The sequence below is a fragment of the Procambarus clarkii genome, chromosome 94 (genome assembly GCF_040958095.1).
Source record: "Procambarus clarkii isolate CNS0578487 chromosome 94, FALCON_Pclarkii_2.0, whole genome shotgun sequence".
Classification (NCBI taxonomy): domain Eukaryota; kingdom Metazoa; phylum Arthropoda; class Malacostraca; order Decapoda; family Cambaridae; genus Procambarus; species Procambarus clarkii.
The window spans coordinates 8947661-8965585 of NC_091243.1; the positions used below are offsets into that span (position 1 = coordinate 8947661).

General features: G+C 44.8%; 1 protein-coding gene across 5 annotated transcripts in view; it reads left to right on the forward strand.

The window, feature by feature from the left end:
• Positions 1-17925, forward strand: part of LOC123747311 (otoferlin) — a 267365-nt gene that overhangs the window by 173174 nt on the left and 76266 nt on the right. For all 5 annotated transcript variants that reach the window (XM_069319727.1, XM_069319725.1, XM_069319728.1 and 2 more), the window contains 2 exons: positions 3762-3977; positions 17717-17774. In XM_069319727.1, coding sequence (XP_069175828.1) covers positions 3762-3977; positions 17717-17774 — 274 coding nt within the window. The remainder of the gene's footprint in view (positions 1-3761; positions 3978-17716; positions 17775-17925) is intronic.

The following is a 17925-nucleotide window of genomic DNA, read 5'->3' on the forward strand; positions in this document are numbered from 1 at the left end:
AACCGCTTTTGAAAGTGATCTTGTATGAAGTATTAAGATGATGAAGTCGACGAGTGAACCACATGTTCAGGTGGCTGGGGCGTCCCGAGCACCCTTGTACGTTAAGATTGTAAATAAACGTTGATTTACCTTTGTAAATCACCTGTTGTATCCCCCTACCTGTTGAATTCCCTACCTGTTGTATTCCCTACCTGTTGTATCCGCACCTGTTGTACAGTTACGTGCAGGGGTGACAGGTGTAGCCTCGCCCCCTTCAGGGTGGAGGCGTGCCAACAACGGGGCTTGCGTGACACCGCCCGAGCACTTTGGTACAAAAACTGATAAATGCATTATTCGCCTTGCAGTTGTGTGGGGGGAGAATTAGCTGCCGACTTCTTGTTACAAGTCGGTCCGTTATACCTTCATTTGTTGGCCTTGTTTATGTCTGTGGGGGGGTTTATTTTTGTATACAATTATCTGTTCAAAGTTTTTCGTGCTGGTACTGAAGGAGAATGTATTTGTATCTTCTTGGAATACGCTCGAACGCGCGCGCGCACACACACACACAGACACACACACCCACACAGACACACACAGACACACACAGGCGCACACAGGCGCAAACAGGCGCACACAGGCGCACACAGGCGCGCACAGGCGCGCACACACACACACACACACACACATTCAGAGCCGAGTATACCACATACGTAAGACCAATCCTGGAGTATGCGGCCCCAGCATGGAGCCCGTACCTTGTTAAGCACAAGACGAAGCTTGAAAAAGTTCAGAGGTATGTCACTAGACTAGTCCCAGAACTAAGAGGCATGAGTTACGAGGAAACGCTGTGGGAAATTTATCTCACGACACTGGAAGACAGACGAATAAGGGGAGACATAATCACTACCTACAAAATTCTCAGGGGAATTGACAGGGTAGATAAGGATAAACTGTTTAACACGGGTGGTACGCGAACAAGAGGACACAGGTGGAAGCTGAGTACCTAAATGAGTCACAGGGACGTTAGAAAGAACTTTTTCAGTGTCAGAGTAGTTAACGGATGGAATGCATTAGGCAGTGATGTGGTGGAGGCTGACTCCATACACAGTTTCAAATATAGATATGATAGAGCCCAGTAGGCTCAGGAATCTGTACATCAGTTGATTGACTATTGAGAGGCGGGACCAAAGAGCTAGAGCTCAACCCCCGCAAGCACAACTAGGTGAATATATTCGTGAATATCCAACCCCGGCGTGAACCCCTCGCCTGGAAGTGGACATAATAACTAGGAGTTGTTCGATGATGCGCAACAAGGCTCGTTCCTGACCTGAGGGGACTGAACTACGAGGACACTGCCAAAAAAGCTTTCAATACAGTTCACCCCAAAGATTGACCCACAAGGGGGAGGGGGTGGGGAGGGGGGGGAGGGGAGACACGAAAGGCACTAAACTGGGTACGGGAGTACCTGATGGACAGGAAACAAAGGGTCATAGAGGAGATATGTCAGACTGGAGAAGAGTGGAAAGTGGTATTACACAGGGCTCTGTGATTAGTTTATTGCTCGTTTTAATTGATGTAAATGATTGATTGATGTAAATGCCACATACGTAAGACACTACACTACCTCACAGTGAAAGTGTGCTCGAACATGTCGATGTTTGCTGATGATGCAAGTGATGCGAAGTTAATAGGTATAGTAAGAACTGTAAAGGACTGCAGTGTTGCAAGAAGATCTTGACAAACTTCAGGAGTGAACAGATAAATATCTGATGAAATTCAGACTAAATAAATGAAAAGTAATGACATTGGAGAAAGGGAGACAGGAGTCCTTTATTTAACTCCACCATACGAGAAAGGCAACTATAAGAAATATTAGGAGAAATAAAATGTTGTTATCTTTACCTTGGAGTACCTATTATGTCTACCTGGGAGTAGACCTAATTCTGACACTGACAGTAGAAGCTCACATGAAAAGAATAACATCAGCAGCATGAGGGAAGTTGGGAAACATACAAACGTCATTTATGAATCTAAACAAGGACGCTTTCAAGTCTATACACATTACCCCTGTGAGACCATTACTTGAGTATGCAGCTCCAGCATGGAACCCCTGTGAGACCATTACTTGAGTATGCAGCTCCAGCATGGAACCCACACTTCAGCTATAAGGACAGGCTGGGAGACCTCGTCCTCACAGCCTCAGAGGAGAGGAGAAACAGAGGGGATATGATAACAACGTACAAGATCTCTAGAAGAATAGATAAAATGGATAAAGAAAATCTATTTCAATTAAAGAGGAAGGATAAGGGGACATTGTTGGAAACTGAACACAGTTGAGACGTAGAGATGTAGGGAAGCTCTCGTTCCCTGTAGGTGTGGAAGGCCAGTGGAATGTTCCCTGTAGGTGTGGCAGGCAAGTGGAATGTTCCCTGTAGGTGTGGCAGGCAAGTGGAATGTTCCCTGTAGGTGTGGCAGGCAAGTGGAATGTTCCCTGTAGGTGTGGCAGGCAAGTGGAATGTTCCCTGTAGGTGTGGCAGGCAAGTGGAATGTTCCCTGTAGGTGTGGCAGGCAAGTGGAATGTTCCCTGTAGGTGTGGCAGGCAAGTGGAATGTTCCCTGTAGGTGTGGCAGGCAAGTGGAATGTTCCCTGTAGGTGTGGCAGGCAAGTGGAATGTTCCCTGTAGGTGTGGCAGGCAAGTGGAATGTTCCCTGTAGGTGTGGCAGGCAAGTGGAATGTTCCCTGTAGGTGTGGCAGGCAAGTGGAATGTTCCCTGTAGGTGTGGCAGGCAAGTGGAATGTTCCCTGTAGGTGTGGAAGGCCAGTGGAATGTTCCCTGTAGGTGTGGAAGGCCAGTGGAATGTTCCCTGTAGGTGTGGAAGGCCAGTGGAATGTTGCCTGTAGGTGTGGAAGGCCAGTGGAATGTTGCCTGTAGGTGTGGAAGGCCAGTGGAATGTTGCCTGTAGGTGTGGAAGGCCAGTGGAATGTTCCCTGTAGGTGTGGAAGGCCAGTGGAATGTTGCCTGTAGGTGTGGAAGGCCAGTGGAATGTTGCCTGTAGGTGTGGAAGGCCAGTGGAATGTTGCCTGTAGGTGTGGAAGGCCAGTGGAATGTTCCCTGTAGGTGTGGAAGGCCAGTGGAATGTTCCCTGTAGGTGTGGAAGGCCAGTGGAATGTTCCCTGTAGGTGTGGATGGCCAGTGGAATGCACTGAAACAAAAGGAGGTTAAAGCCAATTCCATCCACAACTTTAAAACAAATATATATATATATATATATATATATATATATATATATATATATATATATATATATATATATATATATATATATATAATATTAATTAATGAACGTTTTCTGAACGTTAATGTTCAGAAAAGCATTTAGTATGCCAGGTATAAACAGGGGCATAGAGCTAGAGCTCGGCCCCCCCCCTGTAGTCACTCTTAGGTAGTCACTGACAGGTAGTCAAAGAGAATACAGGCTTATCAGAATAACTATAGCACTAACGACCTCTCTTATCAACTAATACATTAGCGCCCTCGTTACCATTGAATATCGAGTCCTGGGGCCACAATTTCGGCTTCCTGTCACCTCGTTCAGTAGAGAATAGGATGCCTGCCTGGCACTCTCTCCTGGGGGAGGGCCACGGATTGGTGAGTGTCTCAGTGAGTGACTGAGTGCCTCAGTAACTCGGGTACTGAGTTACTGACTTTGAGGTCCTAATAGACAGGTCTGACTTGTAATAATAATAGATTTCTGACCGTTACAATGATCTTCTCGTCCACAGTCGAGGCTTCGCCGGGATGAAGGCGGTCCGGTCACTGGTTCGTCTTGGTCGGCAGAGGTCACGGGGCGGAGGAAGCGGGGACGAGGAGGAGAAGATGCTGAAGGAAGTTGACCCTGTCCAGGCCGCCCGTGACACCAGTCGACCGCCCTCCGCCTGTTCCACCCTTTCAGACAACGAGTCCACCTGCTCGGTCTCCACCCACGTGCGCGCCAAGAGGTGAGTACCTAGGTGGGTGAGTACACACACACACACACACACACACACACACACACACACACACACACACACACACACACACGTGTGTGTGTGTGAACTAAGAACTAACACAAAACTATGAGGCATGAGTTACGAGGAAAGGCTGCGTGAAATGCACCTTACGACACTGGAAGACAGAAGAGTAAGTGGAGACATGATCACTACCTACAAAACTCTCAGGGGAATTGACAGGGTCGTTAAGGATAAACTGTTTAACACGGGTGGTACGCGAACAAGGGGATTCAGGTGGAAACTGAGTACCCAAATGAGCCACTGGGACGTCACAAAGAACTTTTTCAGTGTCAGAGTAGTTAACAGATGGAATGCATTAGGCAGTGATGTGGTGGAGGCTGACTCCATACACAGTTTCAAAAGTAGATATGATAGAGCCCAGTAGGCTCGGGAATCTGTACACCAGTTGATTGACAGTTGAGAGGCGGGACCAAAGAGCCCCGCAAGCACAACTAGGCGAGTACGTATACACATACACAATAACATGCTCCAAATGCGAGTCAGCTTAGGAATAAATGACGGATAGCGATGAGGTGTTCTTGAGTATGGCCCCATCAACCACCCCATACTGGCTGTACACATGTTCATCCATTCATAGCTCGACTCCCGTCTGGAACTGTCTGCTCAAAAGACAGGTGCACGTGAACTCCTGTCAACCGACCACATGAAGGCTTAGGTACGCAGTTGGTTCCAGCGTCCTCCTGCCACTAACATAATTGTAACTTAGTTCCAAATAAAGTTTTTTACTGATGGAAATAGGCACTGTGAGACATAGCCTCGAACACAGCTTGGTGGACTTTAAGTCCAAATACTGACTTGTGGAGAGTTTTTGTAGTCAGTGTTTGTCTTATGCGTCGTGAACCTCTCAAACCTTTGTCTTGACGACGGGTTGAGAAATAATCATCAAATGAATGGTTATCTAAGGTCAGGCTTGAGGTCAGCTGCTGAAGAATAGTAGCTCTTGTCTTACAGTTTAGTAGGAACATCTTTGTTTCATAATAAACATCAGTTTAGTAGGTAAATCTTTATCACCTCTTCAGTATGTAGACTGTTTACATCACATGCAAACTCAAGTTTACTTATTTTTATATTTTCCCTGTTCTCCTCCTCCTGCTCTTACTCCTCCTACTCACCTCCCTCCTCTCATTTATCTTCCTATTTTCCTACACATTAGCATTGTTAGCAATTACAATTGCCCCCAAGGGAGTCATCATTCTACATTAACTTCAATTACTTCCAAGAAACGGGAATTATATCTTCCACTTACCGTGTGCTACGCTCCCAGGACCTCAGAACACTGTGCTAAATTTAGGAGGTTGATGATTGGTGGAACCTTGTGGTGGGTCAGGTTTAGGACAGGTGAGCTACAAATGGCTCACCCTCCTGCTTGGTGTCCCTATACAGCACCGCTCCTGTGCCAGGTAAGTCCACTACGGGCTCACCATAGCCTATGCTACTAACCTGGCACAGGAGCGGGGCAGGTCCACTATGGGCTCACCATAGCCCGTGCTACTTGGAACTTGTTCCGAGTAGCTGAATCTATAACAATATGTTTGGTGTCAGGGTGGTGGAACATGTTTTGCTAGTGGGCGTGTGCCACTGTGAGCCGCCGAGGGGTAGGGGCAGTGGGCTTATGTTGTGTGCTGAGGGGAGAGAGAGAGAGAGAGAGAGAGAGGGAGACAGGGATGTAGAGAGCTAGAGAGGGAGACAGGGATGTAGAGAGCTAGAGAGGGAGACAGGGATGTAGAGAGCTAGAGAGGGAGACAGGGATGTAGAGAGCTAGAGAGGGAGACAGGGATGTAGAGAGCTAGAGAGGGAGACAGGGATGTAGAGAGCTAGAGAGGGAGACAGGGATGTAGAGAGCTAGAGAGGGAGACAGGGATGTAGAGAGCTAGAGAGGGAGACAGGGATGTAGAGAGCTAGAGAGGGAGACAGGGATGTAGAGAGCTAGAGAGGGAGACAGGGATGTAGAGAGCTAGAGAGGGAGACAGGGATGTAGAGAGCTAGAGAGGGAGACAGGGATGTAGAGAGCTAGAGAGGGAGACAGGGATGTAGAGAGCTAGAGAGGGAGACAGGGATGTAGAGAGCTAGAGAGGGAGACAGGGATGTAGAGAGCTAGAGAGGGAGACAGGGATGTAGAGAGCTAGAGAGGGAGACAGGGATGTAGAGAGCTAGAGAGGGAGACAGGGATGTAGAGAGCTAGAGAGGGAGACAGGGATGTAGAGAGCTAGAGAGGGAGACAGGGATGTAGAGAGCTAGAGAGGGAGACAGGGATGTAGAGAGCTAGAGAGGGAGACAGGGATGTAGAGAGCTAGAGAGGGAGACAGGGATGTAGAGAGCTAGAGAGGGAGACAGGGATGTAGAGAGCTAGAGAGGGAGACAGGGATGTAGAGAGCTAGGGAGGGAGACAGGGATGTAGAGAGCTAGAGAGGGAGACAGGGATGTAGAGAGCTAGAGAGGGAGACAGGGATGTAGAGAGCTAGGGAGGGAGACAGGGATGTAGAGAGCTAGGGAGGGAGACAGGGATGTAGAGAGCTAGAGAGGGAGACAGGGATGTAGAGAGCTAGAGAGGGAGACAGGGATGTAGAGAGCTAGAGAGGGAGACAGGGATGCAGAGAGCTAGAGAGGGAGACAGGGATGCAGAGAGCTAGAGAGGGAGACAGGGATGTAGAGAGCTAGAGAGGGAGACAGGGATGTAGAGAGCTAGAGAGGGAGACAGGGATGTAGAGAGCTAGAGAGGGAGACAGGGATGTAGAGAGCTAGAGAGGGAGACAGGGATGTAGAGAGCTAGAGAGGGAGACAGGGATGTAGAGAGCTAGAGAGGGAGACAGGGATGTAGAGAGCTAGAGAGGGAGACAGGGATGTAGAGAGCTAGAGAGGGAGACAGGGATGTAGAGAGCTAGAGAGGGAGACAGGGATGTAGAGAGCTAGAGAGGGAGACAGGGATGTAGAGAGCTAGAGAGGGAGACAGGGATGTAGAGAGCTAGAGAGGGAGACAGGGATGTAGAGAGCTAGAGAGGGAGACAGGGATGTAGAGAGCTAGAGAGGGAGACAGGGATGTAGAGAGCTAGAGAGGGAGACAGGGATGTAGAGAGCTAGAGAGGGAGACAGGGATGTAGAGAGCTAGAGAGGGAGACAGGGATGTAGAGAGCTAGAGAGGGAGACAGGGATGTAGAGAGCTAGAGAGGGAGACAGGGATGTAGAGAGCTAGAGAGGGAGACAGGGATGTAGAGAGCTAGAGAGGGAGACAGGGATGTAGAGAGCTAGAGAGGGAGACAGGAATAAAAGGAAAAAAAAGATAGATGAAGGGAAAAAGTTGGGTAGGGAGAGATATATACATGAATGGAGGAAGGTAAGGAGAGAAGGGAGGGAGGAAATAAAAGGGAAACAGGCTAGTAGGGCGGAAGAGAATGGAAGTCTAACATCCTTTAAAGGATGTTAGTCTCAGAAGATGAGGGAGCTCCTAGAGAGAAAACTCCATAAGAAAGCCCATAACACACCACTCAAGACAGCTTACATAAAGATCAGACGCAGAGAAGATGAAAGAAGAGTCATGCCGGCCATGGAAGACGAACATTACCTCTTGGTATGAGAATCCCTGGAGCCAAAACATAGAAGGAAATGAGGATGGATGGACACAGAGAAGACAAAGCTAAATGGAATGACGACATATGCACTTGGAGCAACCAACGAGTGAAGTGGAATTAGAAGAGAAATATGTCGAGAATGACACGGCATTCAATGTCAAGGATCAGCTAAAACTGCCTCAAAAGTAATATAAACAATAGGATTTAAGAATAGGATTTAAGAATAGGATTTAAGAATAGGAGTTAAAGAATAGGAATAGAAAGGACACAAGAAGAATCATTAAATACATTTTATAGTACTTATTCAATTCTTCAGGAATTTTCAAACTGATCTTGACGTGCCGCTAAAACTAACAGCCCTAAGATACCAAACCCTCGACAGGAAAGTTTTATTGAAGAAGAGCCACAGAAAATGATAAAAAAAAACTTAAGAACCGGAATATAACCTGAATAAATATTGTGTAGAGACGTTTCTTTAGTTTACAATCTGTCATTGGCAACTTGAGAGCTACCAGACTGTTAGAAAACAGCTAGGACCTTCTTTGTGTTTTAAAGCAGGAAATCCCATCATGTGGTTTATCAGTTAACATGAATAGGTTATAACCTGTTTGTGGCGTGTTTGTACGGGTTGCTGAAGGCTTAACACACATTCACCAGCTTCACAATGCTGGTTGTTCACTTGTGCCTTCATGGCAGGTTTTCCTCTTATATCTACGCACAAATTTTCCTGTTTTTTTTCCTTATTCCGTTTTCTTCCCATTTGTATTGTTGTATTGTCATCAAAGGCCACCAATCTCCAATCTCACTTAGCCTCGTTTCAAATCTCCATAAAGCGACCTTAATCGCGTCCCCCAATCTTCCCACGGCCTCCCTGACCTTCGTCTCCAATCTCTTTATCTGTACCAACCACTTGAGCTGGACGATAGAGCGACGGTCTCGCTTCATGCAGGTCGGCGTTCAATCCCCGACCGTCCAAATGGTTGGTCACCATTCCTTCCCTCCCATCCCATCCCAAATCCTTATCCTGACCCCTTCCAAGTGCTATATAGTCGTAATGTCTTGGCGCTCTTCCCCCTGATAATTCCCTTCCTCTCTCCTAGTTCTCTATCATCCTGCCTGAATTAAGATGAACCTTTCTATCATTTCCCCGGGCTGCGATGGTGACTTCAAACACAAGAATTAGTTCACTCGTAGATAATTCTCCAGCAGTGAACCACCAGTGAGCAAAGTGTCCTCGGAGTGTGTGTACCAATTCATTAATCGAGATCCAGGCGATTCGTTCTATCTAGCGATCTCGTTCTTGGTAAATGAAAACTGATCCACTGGCCGATAAATTCCACAGGCCTTCCCGTACAGACCATTTGGTTAATTGTTAAAAATGGCTCTTGTGTATTGTCAACGTCCAGAGACGGAGAGGAATATGTGGGCCTTTTTTGGCCGCGAAGTTAATGCTCGTGTCTGAAGTGGCCAGATGGATTGGTGTCCCACTGTAAAGGTCACCTCGTTAGCCAGGCTCTTGTGGCGAGTAGACCTTATTTATATATAACAAATCATTCTGGATTCATATTTTTGTGTGTGTTGGAGGAGTGGGAGGAAATAGTATACCCTTCAATGATATATGTACGTGTTATATAGGTCCAATGCGTTGAGTTTATTTGTCATTTTTGGACCCATTTGCAGCAATTGTAAGCGACTTGGCTGTGGTATTCATGCTGTATGCTGACCCCAGGGGGCATCCAGGGCTTGATTCTATTGCTAGGGTCATGGTGGGTTATAGAGCAACTGGGACAGACTGGATGCCAAGCACTGTCTGGTTGTGGTGACTGGTGTGTGTGTGTGTGTGCTATGCTGACTGGCACTCCTATTGACCCTGCGCGTGTGTGCTGGAATGACCACACACACACACACACACACACACACACACACACACACACACGCACACGCACACGCACACACACAGACACACAGACGCACAGACACACAGACACACACACACAGACACACACAGACACACACAGACACACACAGACACACACACACACACATACACACACACACACACACACACACACACACACACACACACACACACACACACACACACACACACACACACACACACAGGGGACATGGGTGGAAACTGGAAACTCAGATGAGTCACAGAGATGTTAGGAAGTTTTCTTTTAGCGTGAGAGTAGTAGAAAAATGGAATGCACTTGGGGAACAGGTTGTGGAAGCAAATACTATTCATACTTTTAAAACTAGGTATGATAGGGAAATGGGACAGGAGTCCTTGCTGTAAACAACCGATAGCTGGAAAGGCGGGATCCAAGAGTCAATGCTCGATCCTGCAAGCACAAATAGGTGAGTACAAATAGGTGAGTACACACACACACACACACACACACACACACACACACACACACACACACACACACACACACACACACACACACACACACTTTTGACATTTCCCGTCAGTTATTTCCCCCCCAAACACACCCTCAGACACTCTAGTCGTTCCGGCTTCTGTCAGACAATCTCCCCTCGTCAGATACAGTTCCCTCATATCATGCACTCTCCTTCCAGTCATAAGCTCTCCCCCCCCCCCCCCCTCGGTATTCCCCTCATAGTCGAGGGCACGAGTGTCGTAGATCATCCTCTGTCGAGATGAAGATTAAACCTTGTCATCTCGACTTCGACCCTATCATCTCGAATTAAGATTGTCATCTCGACTTCTGGGTTACCGGAAGACACCTGTTTCCACCTCATAGATTCCAGGGACTTTGTTCTTCCCTCATATTTGTTGGAATTTCCCGATCCCTCCCCTCATAGTTGCGGGTTTGTTGAGGTGATCTTCTATATATTTAGTACTCAGGTATGAGGGGAATTACGGGCTATTCATGCCCATGCTACCTCTTGGGTGGCTTAATCTTCATCAGTCAATCAGTGAAGGGGAACTGCAACAGTATCCCAGGTTACAGTGGATGAATCATGTAATATCTAGGCAGTGTTGGTACTCTTGTAATATCTAAGAGTGCTCGATATTAGTTCTTCAGGCTTGTAATTTTTTTCTTCTGGAATTTGTACTTGATAAGTGTTGTGTGTACTGAAGCTGCTGCCTGAGCTGAAGTTGCCGGCGACGGGGACCTTAATCCTCAGCACCTGATGGTTCCGGAAGAAATCTAGGTCTTGTTGGTCCTCTTCCATTTCCTCCCCCCTTTCCTCCTCTTTCTCCTTCCTCCTCTTCTTTTTGCAGCTTCCAGGAAACCGCTGGGACAGATCCATGACTGTACACACAGCTGAGGACAGCCAGTAACCACCTGGGCTCCCATGGTTCATTTAGCATCATTTAGAGAGGTGCGTCGCCTCGGGAAGTGTGTGAGGAGTTGTGATGGACGGGGGAGGCAGGCCGGGAGGAGACTAAGAGGGTCACTTCAAATGCCTCTTTACGATCTGAACATTTCGCCAACATCCCTTAAGCTGTGACCCTGACACGTATCCACCCGCCGCAGGAAGGTTACAATGGCTGATAACTGGTTAGATTACAGACACAGGGAATGAGATGTGGAGACAGCGAGAGTTTTAGAAACAGAAATACAGATAAGACAAACATATCGGCGGCTCAGTCGATTAAGGCAGCGTCTGGGATGCTCTCGGACGCAGGTTCGAATCTTCGTCACGTACCTTGTGGATTTGTTCATATCGGCGGCGTTTCCGCGAGGAGGGAAGAGGCGATTAGATGGAGGAGCAGAAAATCAGCTTCCATGCCTTAACTTATCTCCTCGTCAGCATCTTAATAGTAAGCTGCTGCAAGCCTTCACAATAAAAAAAACTAAAAAGGCCAATGATCGACCGCTAGGAAGCAAAGCATTCCAGCTCTTACGGCCGAGAGAACCTAAGGGTCGAGTTTTTAATTGCCTCTGTTCAGTGACGGTGGCGCTGACCTGTGCACACACACACACACACACACACACACACACACACACACACACACACACACACACACACACACACACACACACACACACACGCACACACACACACACACACACACGCACACACACACACAAGCACACACACACACAAGCGTCGGCAGCCTTCTGCTGTCACGTGGTTGTTGCGGCTTAATGCGAGACGCCTTCACACCTTGTGCCGTCTTGCAACCAATTAGAAGCTGGTCAAGAATGGGTTGCGGAATTCTTCCTTGGCACCCACAGAAACTGATTTTTGTTTTATATATAGTAAGGAGTCTGGTAGCTTGCATGTGCTGCATGAAGTCAAAATAAGAGTTCGTGAGGTCTTTCGAAATCTGGGCGGAGTAGGACTAATTAGGAACAATGTCTTCACATGGTGTTACGGCCTCACTTAAGACAGTAACCGGGTTCTTATCACACTGTATATGGGGCCTTAGTGCCTCTTCTTACATGATCCCACCCCGAGTCATAAGTTATTAAGTACTGGCAGTAATAATCAGTCTAAAAGGAGGTAAACAACACTAAATTGAACCATCACCAAGTATGTTGACCAGACCACACACTAGAAATTGAAGGGACGACGACGTTTCGGTCCGTCCTGGACCATTCTCAAGTCGATTGTGAATCACTCAAGTCACAATCGACTTGAGAATGGTCCAGGACGGACCGAAACGTCGTCGTCCCTTCAATTTCTAGTGTGTGGTCTGGTCAACATACTTCAGCCACGTTATTGTGACTCATCGCCTGCATCACCAAGTGTTCTTCTTAACTATATATATACACATGTGTACATAACATAACACTGCAGGTGTCACTTTCACACAGGAAACTGCAAAACGTCTGCAGTTTTCTTTCCCTGCGAGTCCACTTCTCTCTTGTATCGTACACCACACAAGGTTCCCTCCCTGAGTCTGTCTTCTGTGGTCCTCACGCCGACGAGTTCACCTTTCTCAGTAAATTATGGGCCAGTCCTATAGAGTATCGTCACGGTGCTAAAACACTACTTCTACTGCCAGGCAACACACTGGCAGGGGTCGCCCCAGCAACACACTGGCAGGGGTCTCCAGCAACACACTGGCAGGGGTCTCCAGCAACACACTGGCAGGGGTCTCTAGCAACACACTGGCAGGGGTCTCCAGCAACACACTGGCAGGGGTCTCCAGCAACACACTGGCAGGGGTCTCCAGCAACACACTGGCAGGGGTCTCCAGCAACACACTGGCAGGGGTCTCCAGCAACACACTGGCAGGGGTCTCCAGCAACACACTGGCAGGGGTCTCCAGCAACACACTGGCAGGGGTCTCCAGCAACACACTGGCAGGGGTCTCCAGCAACACACTGGCAGGGGTCTCCAGCAACACACTGGCAGACTTCCACTCAGGTTTCAATTATAAAATCTCGTGACCCAACTTAACCATCCCAGGATACGTCGGTCCAATCATCAATACTTCACTAAGTTTCACAGACAAATCACCGTCTACACCGACTCGGCCAACTTGTTCCCACTGGAACACGTCTGGAGTTCAGAACTGCCCTGAGTGAACTCTTTCCTGACGACCAAGGTACCACCCACATCACTTGTGCGGACTAAAAATGTGATTAGTAAGACATAAACTACACCAGGATCAAATAAGACCATTGCCTTCCATGGGGTCGGGTGCGCTCAACAGATGGCGTCGACATCGTCAGACATGGCCAGCAGTGATTGGGAACTCGAAGATACGATAAGTAATTATTCAGGCCCTATTTTAATATGCGAAAAATGTACTATCTTCGTCTCTTGCTCTCTCTCTCTCGTACGCTTTATATTTATTAAGGGATTTATGTTGTCAGGTCTCAGGTGGCGGGATTTTTCTTAGTGGTCATATTCTTCTGCGGCGACGGCCAATTTTTCACTCCATTAAAAACACTTTCGTAAAATAAGGACGAAATGGGAGAGATTGATAGTGCGCACGCGCACGTTCGTACTCGTGCGTGCGCATGTATTCGTCTATTTGTATTCCCTTAGTTCGTGCCTGTAGTATAGTGTTGTTAGCTCTTGGACTCTATCTTTCTAGCCGCCGGTTGTCTAATGTGCTGAACCCCCAACCTATTTTCTTTTTCTTTATCATACCTGCTACATATTTCACACACACTTACACACACACACACATATATATATAATATATATATATATATATATATATATATATATATATATATATATATATATATATATATATATATATATATATATATATAAATATATATTAGTATATTTTGGTAGCAGTCTTTCCTGTAGACATATATTATTAAATATGACCGAAAAAGTAAGATTAATAATTCTAACACGAATTTTCTCAATCTTTCGTACATTACGCTTCACTGTTGGAGGTAAATCAAAAATCAATTCTCCAAAATTCATTTTTATTTCTAGTCTGACGCGACACGGGCGCGTTTCGTAAAACTTATTACATTTTCAAAGACTTTTAGTTCACAAATACACAACTGAATAGAACTTACGTATCTCCGATTTTATATCTACATTTGAGTGAGGTGGGAGGGGTGATGTGGCATTAACACAAGACAGAACAAAAGGGGATATTAATAGGGTATTAAAAGTATCAACACAAGACAGAACACAAACAATGGGTATTGAATAGAAGTGTTTGTAGAAAGCCTATTGGTCCATATTTATTGATGCTTCTATATTGGAGCGGAGTCTTGAGGTGGGTAGAATATAGTTGTGCAATAATTGGCTGTTGATTGCTGGTGTTGACTTCTTGATGTGTAGTGCCTCGCAAACGTCAAGCAGCCTGCTATCGCTGTATCTATCGATGATTTCTGTGTTGTTTACTAGGATTTCTCTGGCGATGGTTTGGTTGTGGGAAGAGATTATATGTTCCTTAATGGAGCCCTGTTGCTTATGCATCATTAAACGCCTAGAAAGAGATGTTGTTGTCTTGCCTATATACTGGTTTTTTTGGAGCTTACAGTCCCCAAGTGGGCATTTGAAGGCATAGACGACGTTAGTCTCTTTTAAAGCGTTCTGTTTTGTGTCTGGAGAGTTTCTCATGAGTAGGCTGGCCGTTTTTCTGGTTTTATAGTAAATCGTCAGTTGTATCCTCTGATTTTTGTCTGTAGGGATAACGTTTCTATTAACAATATCTTTCAGGACCCTTTCCTCCGTTTTATGAGCTGTGGAAAAGAAGTTCCTGTAAAATAGTCTAATAGGGGGTATAGGTGTTGTGTTGGTTGTCTCTTCAGAGTTAGTTGTCCTCTGAAGAGACAACCAACACAACACCTATACCCCCTATTAGACTATTTTACAGGAACTTCTTTTCCACAGCTCATAAAACGGAGGAAAGGGTCCTGAAAGATATTGTTAATAGAAACGTTATCCCTACAGACAAAAATCAGAGGATACAACTGACGATTTACTATAAAACCAGAAAAACGGCCAGCCTACTCATGAGAAACTCTCCAGACACAAAACAGAACGCTTTAAAAGAGACTAACGTCGTCTATGCCTTCAAATGCCCACTTGGGGACTGTAAGCTCCAAAAAACCCAGTATATAGGCAAGACAACAACATCTCTTTCTAGGCGTTTAACGATGCATAAGCAACAGGGCTCCATTAAGGAACATATAATCTCTTCCCACAACCAAACCATCGCCAGAGAAATCCTAGTAAACAACACAGAAATCATCGATAGATACAGCGATAGCAGGCGGCTTGACGTTTGCGAGGCACTACACATCAAGAAGTCAACACCAGCAATCAACAGCCAATTATTGCACAACTATATTCTACCCACCTCAAGACTCCGCTCCAATATAGAAGCATCAATAAATATGGACCAATAGGCTTTCTACAAACACTTCTATTCAATACCCATTGTTTGTGTTCTGTCTTGTGTTGATACTTTTAATACCCTATTAATATCCTCTTTTGTTCTGTCTTGTGTTAATGCCACATCACCCCTCCCACCTCACTCAAATGTAGATATAAAATCGGAGATACGTAAGTTCTATTCAGTTGTGTATTTGTGAACTAAAAGTCTTTGAAAATGTAATAAGTTTTACGAAACGCGCCCGTGTCGCGTCAGACTAGAAATAAAAATGAATTTTGGAGAATTGATTTTTGATTTACCTCCAACAGTGAAGCGTAATGTACGAAAGATTGAGAAAATTCGTGTTAGAATTATTAATCTTACTTTTTCGGTCATATTTAATAATATATATATATATATATATATATATATATATATATATATATATATATATATATATATATATATATATATATATATATATATGCAATTGACGATCACAAAACACTGATCATTTTATGCGGAAAATCCACAGAGAAATATGAAAGGAGGTGAACGTTTCGGCTTTGTTAAAGCCTTTGTCAACACCAGACTGACCAAACTTTGTCAGTCTGGTGTTGACAAAGGCTTTAACAAAGCCGAAACGTTCACCTCCTTTCATATTTCTCTGTGGATTTTCCGCATATATATATATATATATATATATATATATATATATATATATATATATATATATATTACCTCCAACAGTGAAGCGTAATGTACGAAAGATTGAGAAAATTCGTGTTAGAATTATTAATCTTACTTTTTCGGTCATATTTAATAATATATATATATATATATATATATATATATATATATATATATATATATATATATATATATATATATATATATATATATGCAATATATACATCCATATATATACATATATATATATATACACATATATACATATATATATATATATACATATATATATATATATACATATATATACAAATATATACATCCATCCATCCATCCATCCCAGGATAAGTACTCATTAATACTAGTTGAACAGATACATCAGATGCAAGAAACTCTGCCTAACTGTTTTTGTCTTGGCGGGGAATCGAACCCGGGGGTCCCTGGATTGGGCGAGTCACCTGGAGTTATGTTCCTAGCTGTGTTTGTTGGAAAGTCGAGCTTCAGCCGCTATTGACTGATTAATGCAACTGATCAATTTGATCATGCATCTTAACGCATTTGACTAAAGAAATGTGTAAAGAGGTTGCTTCAGTAATCCATCTTGGGCCATCGTTCCGTTTGTAATTAGCGCCCTGAAGCGGGTCTTCGGAGCCGCTACCTGCCGCACTTATACATCTGGGGCAAGATTCGCGAAGGAGTTACGCAAAAACTTACGAGCCAGTACACCTTTTCTCGATCTTTAGCGGCTTTGTTTACAATTATTAAACAGTTATTGAGCTCCGAAGCACCAGGAGGCTGTTTATAACAATAACAACAGTTGATTGGGAAGTTTTCATACTTGTAAACTGTTTAACATATGTAACCAAATGCGTCAAAGATTGAGGAAAGGTGTACACGTTCGTAAGTACTTGCGTAACTGCTTCGTGAATCTGACCCCCTGAACTACCACTGTGTGTGTGTGTGTGTGTGTGTGTGTGTGTGTGTGTGTGTGTGTGTGTGTGTGTGTGTGTGTGTGTGTGTGTGTGTGTGTAATTACCTAAGTGTAATTACCCAAGTGTAGTTACAGGATGAGAGCTACGCTCGTGGTGTCCCGTCTTCCCAACACTCTTTGTCATATAACGCTTTGAAACTACTGACGGTCTTGGCCTCCACCATCTTCTCCCCTAACTTGTTCCAACCGTCTACCACTCTGTGTGTGTGTGTGTGTGTGTGTGTGTGTGTGTGTGTGTGTGTGTGTGTGTGTGTGTGTGATCTATACAAAATTCACCCAGGGGTGAACTAGTCAGTTGTCCACAACCATACAGGTATAAAACACCTGCCAAAACAGATCTATACAAAGCTGGGAGAATGAAAGCCAAGAAAAACACGGGACGTATTCTAGTACAATAAAATATTAACAAAAGCTACAAACAGCTTGTTTTAATTGATGCTGAATTTTGTGACTCCCTTTTTCAGAATACGAAAACGGTATTGAGGGATCTATAGTCTCACATGTTTTAAAACATTCCATTTGTTTATAATTTTCTATAACTGGTTTAATTGTAATTGTTTTTAGAATGATTATTATACTTGAGGTTGTTTGTATTTCATGTTTTAATTATTATTAATATGATTATTTTCAGACACAAATCTGAGACAGTGAACTCGACTCCAGTTGAACTGAAGGCCCAAGATTTTCAGGTATGTGTTGATAAAGAGTCGTTTGTATAACACCTGCCTGCTTCCATGTATACTCCACATATGCAGCACACATAATCATACATATCTGCACAAAGTATGCATCTCAAACACAACACACAAATACATGCCCTTACATGAATACCCCCACATA